Consider the following 15,568-nt stretch of genomic DNA (forward strand, 5'->3'; position numbering starts at 1 on the left):
CCTAAAAGAACCCTGATTTTGTCTGGGGCCGAAATGTACCCAGCGACAAATTCCATTCCCCTGACAGCTAGAAGTTGCCCTGATACATGGGTCTGGCCAGTGAGACACAGACTGACATCCGGGCGGGGATCCGGGAGACCCACTCTTCTCCAGAGTAAAGGGTTGCAGACTCAGTGGGCCTCTGCCTTTTGCTCTTTCTCTGTATTTCCCTTCTTGCTGCCTGAAAGATAGACAAATGCAGGTGGATTAGCTTTCTTTTCTCTCTCTCTCTCTCTCTCCAGGAGCATGAGAACCACGCGCTATGGATGGTGGAACAGAAAACTAGAAACAGTCCAAATCCTTGATGGCTTTCTTAAGTGTCTCCAGAGCCACTGCAGGCTTCTGGGCACGTTCAGGTAGAGACCCGCTCAGAAGTTCTTCTCTGTGACCAAAGACGCTTCTTGTCTTCTTCCTGCTTAGGAACACACCTCTCCCTGGCCCATTGCCTACTTGACACAAGAGAATGAAAAACCTCATTTGTTCAGGGACCGTAGTTAGATGCCTGTTACACTTGTCATCCTAACCTTTATAGGAGATGGATAGGGAGCCCAACGGAACCTGTATCCAACATAAAGAAACAGAGAGCATGAGGTTAGGGCATGGCTAGCTTCTCCGGGAGACAAGGAACCTCTGTTCAAGGTGAACTCACTCACGGTGGTGACCTAGTGCAAGTCATTTGCTTCCGAGCACACTGTAGGCACTTAAATATGTATGCATTTAAATGCATGTTTAAGTATGCATTTAAATGCATACATATTTAAGTGTGTTAGTTTGTATACAAACATATGTAACACATATATGTAAATTATCTATGTGTGTACGGATTACAGATTGTTTGTGATGAAGAGAGTGTTGGAACTAGTTGAGGACCCACGATCCTACCAGCTGGACAGTTATGCCTGCATGGCCAGGGACCAGGGACAATGACAGATCAGAGTTCTTAAGAACACAGACTCCCTGGGTTCAAACCCCAGTGTCACCAACTGGTACATTATTTCAACTCTGTGTCTCAGTGTCCCCCATTTGTGAATGGGGGGTAATAACACTGCCTCATGGTCTCATCAGGAGAATTCAGTGAGATGAAATTTGCAAAGCACTTGCGACAGTAACTGGCACTGGGTAAGCCAGTGCGTTGGCTCATTAAATGTCAGCTCAGTGCGTCTGGCCTTGTCCAAGGTGCTTATGCTCCCAAGGTCTCAGTCCCCCTGGGAATCCATGGCTGTTGAGACTGGAAAGGCCGCATTCTCTCTTTAAGAAAGTCAGGGACCCCTTGTGTTTTCCTTCTCATTCCAAACCTCCGGTGGGAGCCTCTATAAGTATAATAGTCTAGTCAACAGTTCTAATCTTGGCTCCCATGCTCCCTGATCTGACTCTATGGCTCATTTGAAATGTCGGAGTTGCCTTGCCCGTCCTTACCTGGGAAGTGGGAAGGCCTCAGATACCGCCCCACCCCCTTACTCTTCTCTACTGATAAGGTATTACTGTGTGTGGCTGGAGATGGGGGTCAGGGGAGTCTGGGGGCCTCTCATGCAAGAACAGAAACTTAGCAGGGACCTGGGAATAGGTCAGGTGGGCAACAGGTAGGGGCCACGATGTTGGGCTGACCATGGCCTCCAGGTCTGCACCCGACTTCCTGGGGCCAGGGGGTGGGCTTGCTTCAGGCCCCGCCTCTTCTGATTCTGAGTCTGCCTATCGTCAGCTGTTCCTCTGGACCGGAGCCTGGCGCTACGGGGGGTGGGGGCTGTCCCTCATAGGAAGACTTGCTCTGCTCACCAACAATCCTTTTGCAGCTCCTGGGTATGTCCAGGCAATGGACTTGGCTTGGCCCTCCTCTGGAGACAGAGATGGTCTCCCCTGATTTCCTGGAGCTTTCCGGCCCTTTGGTCTGGCCCCACTCAGCCCCTCCCAGGCCTGAGGCCAACACGGCCACCAGCTGATAAGCCACTTAGTGGCCAGATCTTCCGGGAGTCTCCGATTGCCACACTCCTGTCTGCTCCTCCTCTGGGCTGGAGCTGAAGTCAAGTCCTGCCTGAGTTGCTGCCCAGCTGGGGGAGCCTCTCCCATACCGCAGCCTAATGGGGACTGACAACAGAGGGCTTGTGGGGCAGGCCGGTCCAGCAGAAGGCTGGCTGTTGCCTGGCAAAGCCCGTGGGCCCTGGTATTTCCCGAAGCTTGAACTCCCTGCCCAGGTGGTCACGTGCACTGGGGCACAGGGAGACTGGGATGTGGCCACCCAGACCCCAATTCAAACCTCAGCGGCACCAGCCGAAGGAGGGGACAAAGGAACAGAGACACCGTTTTGGCTGCAGGAAAACACAGCAATGACCAGGCTGCCTTTGAAATGGGCAGAGGTGGGGGCAGGGGAGGAGATGGACATTCGTCCAGGAGCTGATCTGCTCTAAACACAGAACAACGAACTTCAGCGGAGCAGGCTCTGCTCTGAACACGATGTGAACATTTAGTCCTCCCCACGGCCCCAGCACTCGTCCTTCAGCGACTGGGCGTCCTTGAGTGGGTCACCTGTCAATCCCGACCCTCAATTTCCTTGTCTGTCCAGTGGGCACACTGTGGTTATCGCCGCCTACCTTGAGGGGTCGCTGTCGGGAAAACCAAGGACATGTAGGGCACTGATTCAGTGGAAACTCAGCATGAATGGGGTGACAGACATTCAGAAATAAGCTCTGTTGTCATCCTCGTTTGGTTGGGGTTGGAGAACAGAGACCAACACCATGTATCACTTGTAGAGAGAGGCCCCCAAAGGCTATGTGTATATGTATATATATATCTCCATGAGTCTCAAACATCTGAGAATCTGATGAACGTGTGCCTTCTCTCTCCCACAGAAGTAGACACAAACTCATCAAAGCCCAAATTCAGAAGGTTCTGGAAGTCTTTGAAGTCCATCCGTAAATAGTTCTCACAACCCCTGACCCATTATACAGATGAATAAATTGAGGCCCAAAGAGAGCGCCTCACACCTATCCGCGCCTGCGGAAGGAGACAGAAACGAAACTGTAGTTCTCCACAAATAGGCCAGGGGTGTGATTCAAAGCGGGAACAGGGAAAAACCTGCCGGTCGCCTCAAGCAAGGCTCACCTGTGCGGGCTTCTTCTGCCATATTTGTCAGCCGAGGGCACAGGGTGGCAGCCAGGGTTGCGGGGCACCCCGTCGTCCCCAGAAGAGCTGCCCTTTCTGCTTCTGGCCCAGCCTCCCTCCTCTACACCCGACGGGCGGCTTGCTCATTAAATGTCAGCACACGCAAAGGGAAGGCTGGTAACGGCCGGAAGGGGCTGCCTTTCTTTTGATCCATTATAATAAACCCTAACTCCAATTTTGGACTTCAAACAGAACGATTGGAATCCTAATCCCCTCCCTGGGATGTCTGCCCAATGGCAGCTTGACAGGCCACATCACTCCCCACCTCAAGATCGTTGGCACGAGTGTATCTGCTTCTCCCGAGGCTGCTGCAAGTGGTTGGGCTCATGACTCTCCACAAAGGAGCTTCATGGAAAGGACTTTAGAGGTTGTGCAACCTCTCTCCCCAACCCCCGTAGGGCACTGAGTGCCCTCCATAACCTACCCAAGAGACACTGTGGGCTGTTTGCATATCTCCAGTGATGGGAAGCTCACCACTTCTAGCCTATCCTCTGTTCTGGTCTAACTTTGTAAGCTCTCTTCTTAGACTTCCTATTATTGGTTTCAATTCAGCCTTTGGGTTCTCCACCCAGTCCCTGATAGCAATACCTTGTTTATATTGATGTCACTTTAAAAATAATGAAAAATTAAAACTAAAAAATAAAAATAATAACAATAGTTATTTAAAGTAATAACATCAGTACTTAGCCACAAGGGCTTTGTATTAATGTATCCTTCTCTCCCCCAGAAAAATGCACACATGCATTAACACACAATTAATTAATTGTGCACTGAATGTAACCCAACTGAAAGTTCTTTTTTTTTTTTTCCAACTGAAGGTTCTGATTCCCTTGAACTTCAGACCCAGAAATGAAAAAGCAAAGCTAGATACCTAACTTGGTGTTACTTGGTACCCATTTTCTATTTAAATAAAAATATGTCTTAAGAAATAAAACCAATGTAGCTATTTTAGTAAGTAGCTTGAATGTCAAAAAATTAACAAATAAAAAAATTTAAAAAGTGTGTCGTTCTCAGAGTTGATTGCAGATTTCACCCCTTCCAGTCTCCTGTTCCATGGGTTATACAAAGAGTTATTTGGATGAAAGGTGGACCACTATGACCAGAAGCTTTTCTTCACCAGCTGGAGGTTGATTGCAGTCACCCTCTGCCTTACATAATTTGTAGCATTTTACTTTCATGACAGAAAGAACCCAACTACCAGATACGTGGCACAGGAAATATCCTTTATTACTCTGCACACTTATTTTTCCATGAAGAGAACAGCTTTGGAAATAAATCCACACCAGACAGAGAAACCTGCATGACATTGGAACGGTCCATGACACAGAGAGGGCACCACTGGAACAATCCTTATTTACACAGAAGTAGAGAAGCAGAGGGATGAGGCCGGGTACCCCAAAAGGAACTTCACATTCACCAGTGTCTTTGGTGGCAGTAAGGACGCCAACACCCGCACAGCTGCGGATCCCGGGGCTCACAAGGGTGTGACACATCACCCTCGACATCCTCAAAACAAAAGGGTTGGATTTTTTTTTTTTTTAATACCGAGTGTTTCCGGCATCTGTTGAAGACATACCAGAAAAGGAGGAACTACCGAATGTCCAGAAAAATCCAAGTTCTGGAGGCCAGACATCGGACGTCGCTCTACTCCACAGGTTACAAGTCACCAGATGGTTCTGGAAAGTCCTATGGTAAACAGTGTGCATCCCTCACGGTACATCTAGCACAAGAATATCCTCATGGAGACAGGAACATTTTTTAACTGGACGGGACCTTTGATTATAGGCTTGGAGCCCTTGCTTGTAGACAAAGAACCCCGAAGCCCAGAGAGAAAAATCTACCCCCTCTCCAGGAGCAAAGCGAGGCGGCCGCAGACCCAGGTCCCTGCGGCTTGAAATGCTGAACGGCACACGCTTTTCTCTGTTCTTCCCCATCCCCTGGCTTCCAAAGGAAGTAAGTGAAATGAGCTCAGCGGGCTTCTCTACTAAGAAATGACCTCTTTGGTGAGAATGTTTCCGTCGCACATCACCAGGGCCGTGAAACGGGTCCTACAGCCCGGGACAGCCAACCACCTCCCACCCCCAGGGCGGGGCTGCGGGCCAAGAATTAAGGCAGCTTTGGGGACTTGCATTCAGCAGGACATTTGGCAAGAACTGGCAGCTCCCCTTTCTCCTTTGTCTCCCTTGCATCTAGAATGAGGACCCCCCCAATACACAGGAGGACATGGAACCACTGGACACGGAGCAGATGTTAACGCGGGGGGAGGGGGCGGGTCTTAAACAGATAGTGTACATTTCATGGACAATAATAATCCTTTAAAAGTCTGGGAAAAGGCAAAAGCGTCCTATACAGGACGCAGGAGCACCCTCACGTTGGGGAACCTCTGCTATCGAAAAAAGGCCACGAGAAAGAGGTCAAACGTGACCCAGGAGAAAGGACATATTCCCGCCTCCCTTCAGTGTGGGTGGGAGGTGAGCCCAGAGTTCTGCCGGCACCTCCACGAGAACTTCCAAGGGCTTCCAGGGTTCCCCGCCCGTCATCACCACCACCCCACCCCCGGGGAGGAAGGGGGCCCCGGACTTGCCCCCCTCCCCCCTCCTCGCCCCAGACTCAGGAGCCCGGTCCCGCCACAAGGCTGCACCATGACTTTGGTCTGGCAACGGGTCAGCTAGCACCACATCTCCGACTCACCCTTGAGACAAACGTCTGGAGGAAAAAGGCCACATGCAGCCGGCAGGTTCCCTCTGTAGGGTGTCCCTGTTCTGATATGCACAGGCTCTCCTGTTCACCCTCATTCCAGCCAGCTGGACTCAGCTGTCACCCCTCACTGCTCCCCAGGGTGACTGCGTTCATCAGGAAGGGCGCCGCTCCATGATCCCCTCTGCCAACCAGCTAGCTGAGAACAGGTGACATCCTCTCCCCTTTCCCTTCTTCCAACACACTGTTCTTTTGTTAAGAGACCCTTCCTGGCCGCTCGACTGGGTTTTGTTTATTTTTCATGACAGCCCTGGGTGGGGGAGACCCTAGTGTGCAGGGCATTTTGGAGAGCTCTGGACTGAGAGTCAGGTGATCTGACCTGAGGGTCTGACTGGGTCCCTTGGTAGCTGACAACACTTGAACCAGAGTGCCTGAAATGCTGGGCCTTGTGTTCCCATCTGGGAAATGGGGACAGAAACCGGCCCTGTGGTCTGAGCTGGGAGGACGGGAGGTGACGGGGATGCCTGCATTCTGTGGAGAACGAGCATAACCCTGAGGGAGGAATTACCCTTGATGGGACCAGATCCCACCCGTGACGAGTCATCCCGCCCTCATCTCCCAGACCCCCCACGTTACTGTTCCACTCCGTTGGATGCTCCACTCCAGGCCCCGCCTTCCACAGTGGTTCAAGACACCGGCCACCTGGGCCGTCCTACACTTTGAGCCAGACTTTTTACACGGAAGGATCAAAGGGCTTCTGATTTTTCCCTCCTGCCTCCAAAAAATGACCCACAGACATTGACTTAGCAGGGAAATCTCAGGACCCTGAGAGAGAAAACCACCTCGCTGCCCCCAGCAGGCCCCCATATAACCATCTTCCACAAATTGCATGTTCCACTGTCAGGCTCAGGGGACACCCCTCTTTTATGCAAAGCGCCTTCCGGATGTGTGTCTTCCTACCCTCCCAGTAAGAGTGGCCCCTGTATTTATTGACTTCTGGCCCAAGATTCTTCAACAGGGGCTTCCGTAGTCACAACAAGAACCTCTGAGTCTTGAATTCCAGCGAGGGCATAAGAAGAGACTCAAACCATAAACAGAAACCCCAAATAGATGCCACCAACTTAACCAAACTAGGAATCGGTTCTCTGAAGGAGCTGGAACTAACCATCAGCACCAGAGGGCGCCACGAGCGAACGTGTAACAGAACTCAAGCAGGACATTCTCCAAAACCGCCAAGGGCTCCGACAACTCAGAATATTCTCCCTTCGACTTGAGTGACTAGGTTGCTCTGTACTTGGTCCCACTTTGCCCTCAAGGTGCCAAGTACAGACCATGAAGAGAGACAGAGTGGGTTTTGGGGGCCAACCCCCCACCACTTGAAGAGCCCTAGGACTGTGCTTGAGTGGGATTCCCCAGGAAGAATGTTCCAGAACACACACACATCAGACTCAATGTAGCCAGAGTGAAAACTGATGGTTTCTGCTCACGATCCCCCAAAGCGTCTATCCGCAGACCCAAGACAGAGATAAACCAACCCAAGTTCCCTGACCAAGGTTCAGATACCACAGCGCTGACCGGGTGGCAAGAGGATCCCCGCCCCAGACCCAGGAGGGCTTTTTGTTTGTGTTTGATTTCATGGCGTCTCACCAAAAGGAACATCCCCTCTCTGATTTGGCCGACCGAATTTCTTCCGAGACCCAAAGTACAAGCAAGCGTTTTGGGGAATTCTGCCCGAGCCACGGAGCCCGGCTTGGGCCAGATTCCAAGCAGCGTGAGACCTTCCCCCAAACAAAAGAGGTTCAACAGAAGTCATTCTTCCTGTTCCCTCCCCTCCTCTTGTCCCTCGTCGCTTTCCAATCCAAACTCAAAGCCCACCCCCCCCACCCCGGGGCCAGATGGACAGAAGGTGAATAAAAACCAGGTCGCTAAACCATTTGTAACTGGGAAAAGAGGAAGAGGGATGGAAAGACATATCTTTCAAGAGAGGATTTTCAAGACTGTGTCTGGGGTGGTAGCGAAGCCTCGGACCTGGACGTGGGTGCGGCAGGGCTCCTCCCTGGGGCTGCGGTCAGATGGCCAGCCAGTGCTGCAGCTGCAGAGGAAGACGGCAGGTGTTTAGGCCAGGCCGGGGGCAGGCGGGGATGGAGAGGATCCAGGGCCAGTCGGGAAGGGCAGCAAGAAGCACAGGAGGGGCAGAGAACACACCCCTCCCTCCAAAGGCCCCGGACAACAGGCAGGCTGATTACCTGCTTGTCACTTAGGCCCAGAAAAGGTGAAGAAGCTTCCCAAAGTCACACAGCAAATCTGAAAACAGGGGGCCCACCAGGACCCTCTCCCATACCCAACCCCAAGGATTTTCACGGAAAAGGACTTAGGTCAACGTGGTGTTGATGCACCTGCCGCTTTTCCTCCAGGACAAGGGATCCCCAGCCTAGTGTGACGACCCCTCAGAGAGAGAGAGAAACTAAAGCTTAGGGAAGACTGGACATTTGGCTTCCCAGGACCGAGGAGCAGAAGGCCAGGCAGAAGCTGGCAGACGCAGAGGAGAGGCCCCTCTCCTCCCTTCCTGACACCATAGCCCTGGGACTCCAGCCCATAGCTGCCAGCCCACAGCTGCCTGGGGCTTTGTGGCATGTGGGCGTGCAGCCAGCATGTGGGGAGCAGCTAGGGCCTGGCTCCCGCCCGGAACATTCCAGCCTGTACCTACTTGGAACTGCCTGACATCCCTCTGGGCCACCAGGTGGTGCTCATTCTCCGGGGTGATGCCGTAGGCCAGTCTCTGTAAGAAGACAGACACAGGAGGTGGGGGTGTGGGGTGGGGGGTGGGGTGTGTGTGTTTGTGTTTCAGCGAGACCCAGGGACACCAGCCCAGTAGCTACCCCCAGTCACAGGCCACCTCCTGGTTGGCCCTGAAGTCCCACAGAAACGGCGTGTGAGGTCCATACAAGACACCCCCGTCCTTGTTTATGGAATGGGTCTGTTCACTTTGAGTAATCTGGGCTGTGGTCAGACACTGGGGAGGCCCCCTGGAGGGCAGACGCAGGGCAGGGACTTGGAGGGGGGGCTCACTAGGGTCCATGATGGATCACTGCATGGTGGGGAGCCCTCACTGCTCCCTAAGTGTGAAACATGAAAAGCTCCAACAGATCCAGGTTGAGCTCACCGAACACAGGTCCTTCCTGGGACCCAGAGGCTCTGGGACGTGGGATTTCAAGAAAGGAAATGTGTCACAAGGACCTGGGGTGGGGGGAGGGGGACACAGCCCAGCCTGGGACCCTCTTCCCTAAACCCTCATATGGCTCACTTCCTGCCACCCTCATCTGTCTGTCTGTCCCTGGCTTAGAATGTGAGCTCTGGGGCGTTCCATCTAGTGCCCAGCAGCCTGCTGGGGCCAGGCACCCTCACAGCAGGGAAGGGAGGCCATGAGGGGGTGAAGGAATAAAAGCTTCATCTTGCCAAGTAAGGACATGAGGCAGAGGCTGTCACCATGATACATAAAAGAAAGTGCTTTGAATAACCAATGAGGACAGACCTCATTTCAGAGGAAAGGCCCTGTTTCCTAAACCCTTCTCTGTGTATCTGCACATAAAACGCACACCGGTAAAAGAAGAAGATGTATTCTGGAAATCTCTGATTTTGGCTGGTGGGCGTCGGGTTCGGGAAAGAGGCAGGTAAAAGCTGAGATGGCCAGGTCATGGTGAGCGCAGACTGGGAGATGGGGACATCCGGGGCAGGGCAGAACTCAGAAGGGGAGGCGAGGGTCATGTTAATAACCGCAGGGACGGCTGCGGGAGCGGAGACGCCCGCCGCGCAGAACCTGACAGCAGGGGGCGCGCGCGAACCGCCTCCTGGGCCGGGCACCGTGCTAAGCGCTCCTTTTACCTTTCCAAGGTCCCTCTTGCTAAATGTGAAAACTGCTGCGGCGTGGTCATGACTGGCCATCGCGGTGGCTCTGGTGTCCGCGCCCTCGTGTCTGCCCTCTTTCGGCCCATCTGGGATGCCTGGAGATATCCCCGCCATCCCTGCCTCCCCCCACCCCGCTGGTCTGGCCCGGTCCGCACCCTGACCTCACCTCCCGAAGGGAGCCCCGTATGCTGAAGAACTTGTACACGCTGTAGGCCGGCACCAGCACCATGGAGGACAGCGCGATTCCCCACCCGACCCAGTTGGCCCAGAGCGGGAAGACGTAGTCGTCGTAGTTGAGCGGCTTGAAGTTGATGACACTCACCACCACCACAAACTGCGGGGACACCAGGGAAGGGGCAGTGGGAAGGGACAGAGGGGAGCAGGTGGGAGGGAGGCAGCAGCAGGAGAGAAAAAAGAGAAGAGGAGGTTGAGAGGCAGAAAGTATTCAAGAAGCAAACGATGACAAGAAAGGAGACAGAGGGAGCAAGAGACAGAGAAGAGGTCTGGGAAGGTGACACACAGACCCCTAGGGACCCGGCCCCAGCTGGAGACCCGCCAGCGTGGAAGCCTCCCGTGCTCTGAACAGAGCTGGGCATCCCAGCATCCGGTCTGCCTGAGCCCAGGCCCCCTGGCCTGGACCGAGCCCCCTGGGCACCGGCAGCCCCAGACAGACACACTGTACACACCAGGAGGAAGGCGGGGCTGACAAACTTCCAGCACAGTCTCCAGTAGAGGCCCGGCTTGAACCCCATCATCTGTTGGATGTCGTTGCTGAACCTGTCCACACCTGGGCACACACAGAGCAGGCTGGTCACACTACCCCCCACCGAAGAGCCCCTGGCCGCCCCTCGCAGTCCACCCCTGAGATCCAGGCCCCGGGGGCGGGGTGGGGGGTGCCGGGCAGTGAGGCAAGACGCGGGCACCGTGCCACTTGGGAGATCTGGGCGCGGGCACTTAATTGGTGCCGAAGACACGCCCAGTAGGTGCTGTGTGTGACGACACGGGTGGCCCCAGAGGGCGCCGTGCTCAGTGAAGTCAGGCAGTCTCAGAGATACCAATACTGCTTTGCTCTTCGGCTGGATCTCAAAAAACAAACCAAAGGAACAAAGCAAAAAAGAGACAAGCAAAAAACCAGACTCTTCGCAACAGAACACATGGGTGGTGGCCAGAGCGGAGCCGGGCGTGGGGCTGCAGGGGGTAAGAGGTACACACTTCCAGCTTGTAAGTAAATAGGTCTTGGAGCCCAGGGAGGATAGGGAACAATACTGTAGGAACAGTGTTCAGGGACCAGTGGTGATGACAGTGTGGTGGTGAGCACCAAGGAAGGTACAGAACATCCCATCACTATGTTATACACCTGAAGCTAAAACACCACCGCATGTCAACTACTTGTCAATGAAAAAAAAATATATATATATATAGTATCGTCTTATGTGTCACTCCGATTTGTATTTGCAGAGGGAAAGCCATGCTCCAGGAGTGCAGGGGACCGGCCCTGGGTGACACAGCCGGGCAGCGGGGCTCCTAGAACAGTGATGTCACTGTGCGGAAGAGCCCAGCCTCACACTGATCGACTCTTTGATGTGACTCGTGGGGAAAGAAAGCAACAGTTGGAACACATGTGACAATTTGTGACACCTTCTCCCCGTTCAGCTCCAGAATAAGGCTGTCAGAGAGAACGCAAGCTGCCCGGGTCCATCTGGGTTTCAGAGACACAACGGAAGTGATTTTAGTTGAACTACAACTGCATCCCGCATTTGGGATGTACTTTTACTAAAACAATTACTCATCGTTTATCTGAGGTTCAAGTGTAACTGGGTGTCTTGTATTCTGTTTGCTAAATGTAGCCACCTTACTCTGGATGGAATTTTATGGCTTGAGGGAATCTGCCTTCCCTGGTAAAAGCTGGTGCTGTGCGGCCCTGGGGGCTCCTTGCAGCTTCCTGTGCAAAGGCAAAGAGGAACTGGGCTGGGGGGGTGTGCCCCAAAAGCCGTCTGCTCTGCTCTAGAATCAGCAGCGGCTGCCCTGGAAATGGAGAGCCCTTTGCATGTCCGGGTGGTGCCCAAGGCTTTCCCGTGTGCTCCGTCCCCTCCCCCACCCCCCCGCCATACCATAGAACCAGGAGACGCCGATGGCTTCCATGAGCACAGCAAATAGAATGGACGTCCCCGCCGCGAAGGTGTCCAGCAGGGTCAGCACATACATCCCGCCCTGGGTGTGGAGGGAGAAAGTCTGAGGCCATCCTGCCCAGAAACGGCCACCGACCATCACATCCATCCCAACCTCCCGTCCCCTGTCCCACTGGCTCAGAACCCTGTTTGCAAAGGCGGGTGTCAGTGTCCTGGGCTTACTGTCTTAAAGTCGCATATTTGTGCTCTCCCAGAGGGCCGAGGGTGGGTGTTCAAGCTGGTAATAAGTGAGCTGGCTTCCAAAGGGACTTTGGCTTCCCCTCAAACAAATCAGGAGTTTGAAAAAGTCGCCTGGAATCCCTCAGGCTTGGAGGTGGGAGACTGAGGACATTGGGGTGTCGCCCTGGGGAGATCAGGCTGCAGGGCTGATGCCTGTCCCACTGTGGTTCCCCTGAGCTCACCCTGGCACCCCCCCATCCCCACCCCAACCCACCTCCACGGCTGGGAATTCCTGACTGGACTGGATTGAAATGCAGCCTTCCGAGCTCCAGGTGACCCAGAGCCCAGCCCCTCCTCACCTTGGTGATGCAAAACAGGGCCAGAAGGAAGGTTCCAAAGGTGACCCCAAACGTGAAGAGTTTCCGGTGTCTCTTTAGGACCTGGAAGTCGTCCGCCAGGCCCGTGATGACGGCCTCCATGCCTCCCATCTGCACAGAGCCAGGAGTGAGGAGCAGGTAGGAGGGACCGCCCGCCCACCGGCTCTGCCCTGCTCTCAACCAGGCTCAGAACTCGGAACTATGTGGGAGAAGCTGAAGAGAAAACTCCCGTCTCCCTCTGGTCGGCAGGTCTCCGTCTGCTGTCCCACATACTCGCCTGAGCGGGGCGCGTGAGCCCAGGAGGGTGCAGCGGTGAAACGCCAAACTGCTCGCGCATGTCGCCTATTTGTGTAGAAGTAAGAGTCTTTCTGGAAGCAACTCTCAGAGGAGAGCTGCCAGCGGTTGGAACTTGAGGCAGCAGTTTGTGACAAGGATTTCTGGCCGCCTTTCCAACTGTCAAGCAAGGGGTCACCTCGCATGCCCCCTCTCAGAGTCTGAAAGGTTCTCCCGTGAGTACTAATCATGTGCTTACTTAAGGGACACCCCAAGCCTGGGATGGCAGGTGAGAAGCACACATGCCCTCCCTCTCTCCCTCTACATCCCCCTGGGCCCCAGGCAGACCGTGTTAACCACAACTGGGATTCCTTCCTATGAGCCTAGAAGTGGCCTCAGAATCCTTCTTAACACAGTGCCCCTGGCAGACCTACGGACTGAAAGGAAGAGGCAGGAAGGGGACCCTCATTTGCCAGCCCTACCCTGAGACTCTGGCAAACTTGCCGAAGTGACAGGCCAGAGGTGGGAGCAGACCTAGAAGTCGGTAAATCTAATGTGGCCTACGTAAAATAAAAGGTTCTAAGAAACCAACGGGACTCTGAGTGTTTGTGGATTTCTGGGATGCCCCTGGGGTTTCTACTGGTCCTTAGCCTGGGCCTAGAGGAGCTCACTTCCTGGTCCGCCTTTGATTAGGACTTCTTGGAAATGACTAGCAATCAGGTGGGCATTTCAGGCTGAGTCGTTGAGAGGTGGGGAAGGTCTGGCCCAGGGTGGCCCCCGCCCCCGCCCCCCCCCCCCCCCGGTGTGTGCGGCGCGGTCTCCCGAGCAGGGTACACTCACCGAGCTGTCAATTCCCAGAGCCAGGAGCATGATGAAGAACACGACCGCCCAGAATGTGGATCCTGACAGGGTGGAAATGGCTTCTGGGTACAAGATGAAAACCAGGCCAGCTCCTGTAAGAAGCAGGGAGGACGTCCTCAAGGGCTGGGCCAGCTGTCTGAGAGGCGAAGGGCAGAAGAGCAGCCGAGGCCCCATTTGGCCGGCCAACCCCGCCACCATATTTGGCCGGTCACCTGGGGCCAAGTGATCCCAGGTTCTGCGATGACAGGTGATGCTGGCCTCAGCTCACCATCCGTTATGCCCCAAGGGGGCAGACCTCCAGCCCGGACAGCAGCAGGCTACAGGCTGCGGATCCCATGCCTCCCACGCCCTCAGAGAACCTCTTTCTCTCAAAAGTCCGTGGTCCTCAGGGCCCATGCAAGTTCCCTCCCAGGCCCCAGCTCCTGGCCAGAACAGGAGCAGCAGTAGGGGAGGGCAGGGTCAAGGTCAGACTGCTCAGGCTTTGAATGCTGGCACCGCAGCTCACGAGCTGGGTGACCCTGGACCACTCCCATGGCCCGAGTCTCTGCTTTCTCACCTGTAAAGTGGGTCAGTTACCCTTTGTCTTGCAGTCTCATGAGGACTAATGAGGGCATGTCAACTGCTCAGCATAGGGGTTCACAATCGGTCCCGCCTAGCCCGATCCACGGGAAGGTTCTGCGGCACTGGCAGAAGCCAGGAGGGCCAGGAACGCCCACTCACGGCCTCAGAGAAAGCCGGTGACACAGACCATGTGGAAGGTTCCAGGCCCAACCCTCTCGTTCCCTCAGCCACCCACAGGAAAGCCGCTGGCCAAGGGCGCGCTGGCTTTCTCAGCCCCTCCCACGTCTACCCACCCACCTTCAGTGGCCACGTCCTCAATGTTGACCTTGTGTTCGTGGGCCATGTAACCAAGGATGGAGAAGATGGCGAACCCAGAGACGAAGCTGGTGACACAGTTGATGGTGCTGGTGAGCAGGGCGTCCCTGGGGGAGAGGAGCACCGTGGGGTCAAGCGGCCAGATTCCCCCGCCTTGCTCCCCGAGCCCTTGCACCGTCTATGGGACGGCCACCTCCAACACCAGCCCCTCCTGCTGCCGCAGGGACCCCAGCGCCCCACTGGGTCGGGACCTCTTGGAGATCAGGGGCTGGTGTCCAGCTCTTGTTGGGGAATCACCCGACCGGCCTCCTTCTTCAGCAAACTGCCCGTAGCTCCCTAGCACTTCTCCGCGTCTCACCCTGGCCCTCAGCAGCTTTGTTGAGATGACCCAACCTTCCTTCCTGGCTTCCTTTCCATGACTCCCCAGCACGCAGTCTGGGAACACGCCAGATCGGTCAGCTCGCCGGCCCACCGACGGACCACCCCCCTGGCTCCTCTCAGGCTTCTCCCCGCCATGCGTGCTGGCTGCCCCGGGTCCACCCGTCCCACTCCCAGCGATCCTCCGAGGCTCTCCTCTAACTCCCCTCCCTGCTTCTGCTGAGCCCCTGCAGCTGGCTGATCACCCCGCTTCTCCAGCCTGGCCCCCGGCATTTGTCCCTCCCCTTCTCTCTCGCTCTAGAGGGGGCGTGATTCTGTCTGCAGCCTCCGAGGGAGCGGTGGGAGCGGGTCGCAGGTGTGTCCCCGCTGACGGCCGCACAGCGCTGGGCGCACGGGGGGCAGTGTCACGTGCTGAGTGAGACCCGAGCTGCAACGTGATCTTCTGGCTCTGCTGCCCTGTGCAGACCCCTCGGCCCACCCTGCGGTCTCCCCTCTGACCCTGCCAGGCCCTCACCTCTCGTGCGACCAGCCTTTGCCTGTCTGGGCTTCAGACAGACAATGCTGTCTGCTCTCGAAAGCCACACAGCGCTCCTCTGCACTGGTAGACTGTCCCCATGACCTCCCAGCCACCTCCAGTGGCCTCAACCTTCCCAGGGG

The 15,568-nt window shown here is 55.2% G+C and overlaps 1 protein-coding gene across 1 annotated transcript in view; it reads right to left on the bottom strand.

Moving 5' to 3' along the window:
- Positions 1 to 7,960: 7,960 nt before the first annotated feature.
- The window catches only part of SLC6A2 (solute carrier family 6 member 2), a gene marked incomplete at both ends in the record, with an annotated part of 43,884 nt that continues 36,276 nt past the window's right edge, over positions 7,961 to 15,568 (bottom strand). Inside the window, 8 exons of the mRNA XM_080828813.1 lie at positions 7,961 to 7,984; positions 8,600 to 8,671; positions 9,965 to 10,132; positions 10,485 to 10,585; positions 11,910 to 12,009; positions 12,506 to 12,634; positions 13,637 to 13,749; positions 14,516 to 14,640. Coding sequence (XP_080684939.1) covers positions 7,961 to 7,984; positions 8,600 to 8,671; positions 9,965 to 10,132; positions 10,485 to 10,585; positions 11,910 to 12,009; positions 12,506 to 12,634; positions 13,637 to 13,749; positions 14,516 to 14,640 — 832 coding nt within the window. The remainder of the gene's footprint in view (positions 7,985 to 8,599; positions 8,672 to 9,964; positions 10,133 to 10,484; positions 10,586 to 11,909; positions 12,010 to 12,505; positions 12,635 to 13,636; positions 13,750 to 14,515; positions 14,641 to 15,568) is intronic.

This window comes from Martes martes (genome assembly GCF_963455335.1).
Source record: "Martes martes genome assembly, chromosome: 17".
NCBI classification, from domain to species: Eukaryota; Metazoa; Chordata; class Mammalia; order Carnivora; family Mustelidae; genus Martes; species Martes martes.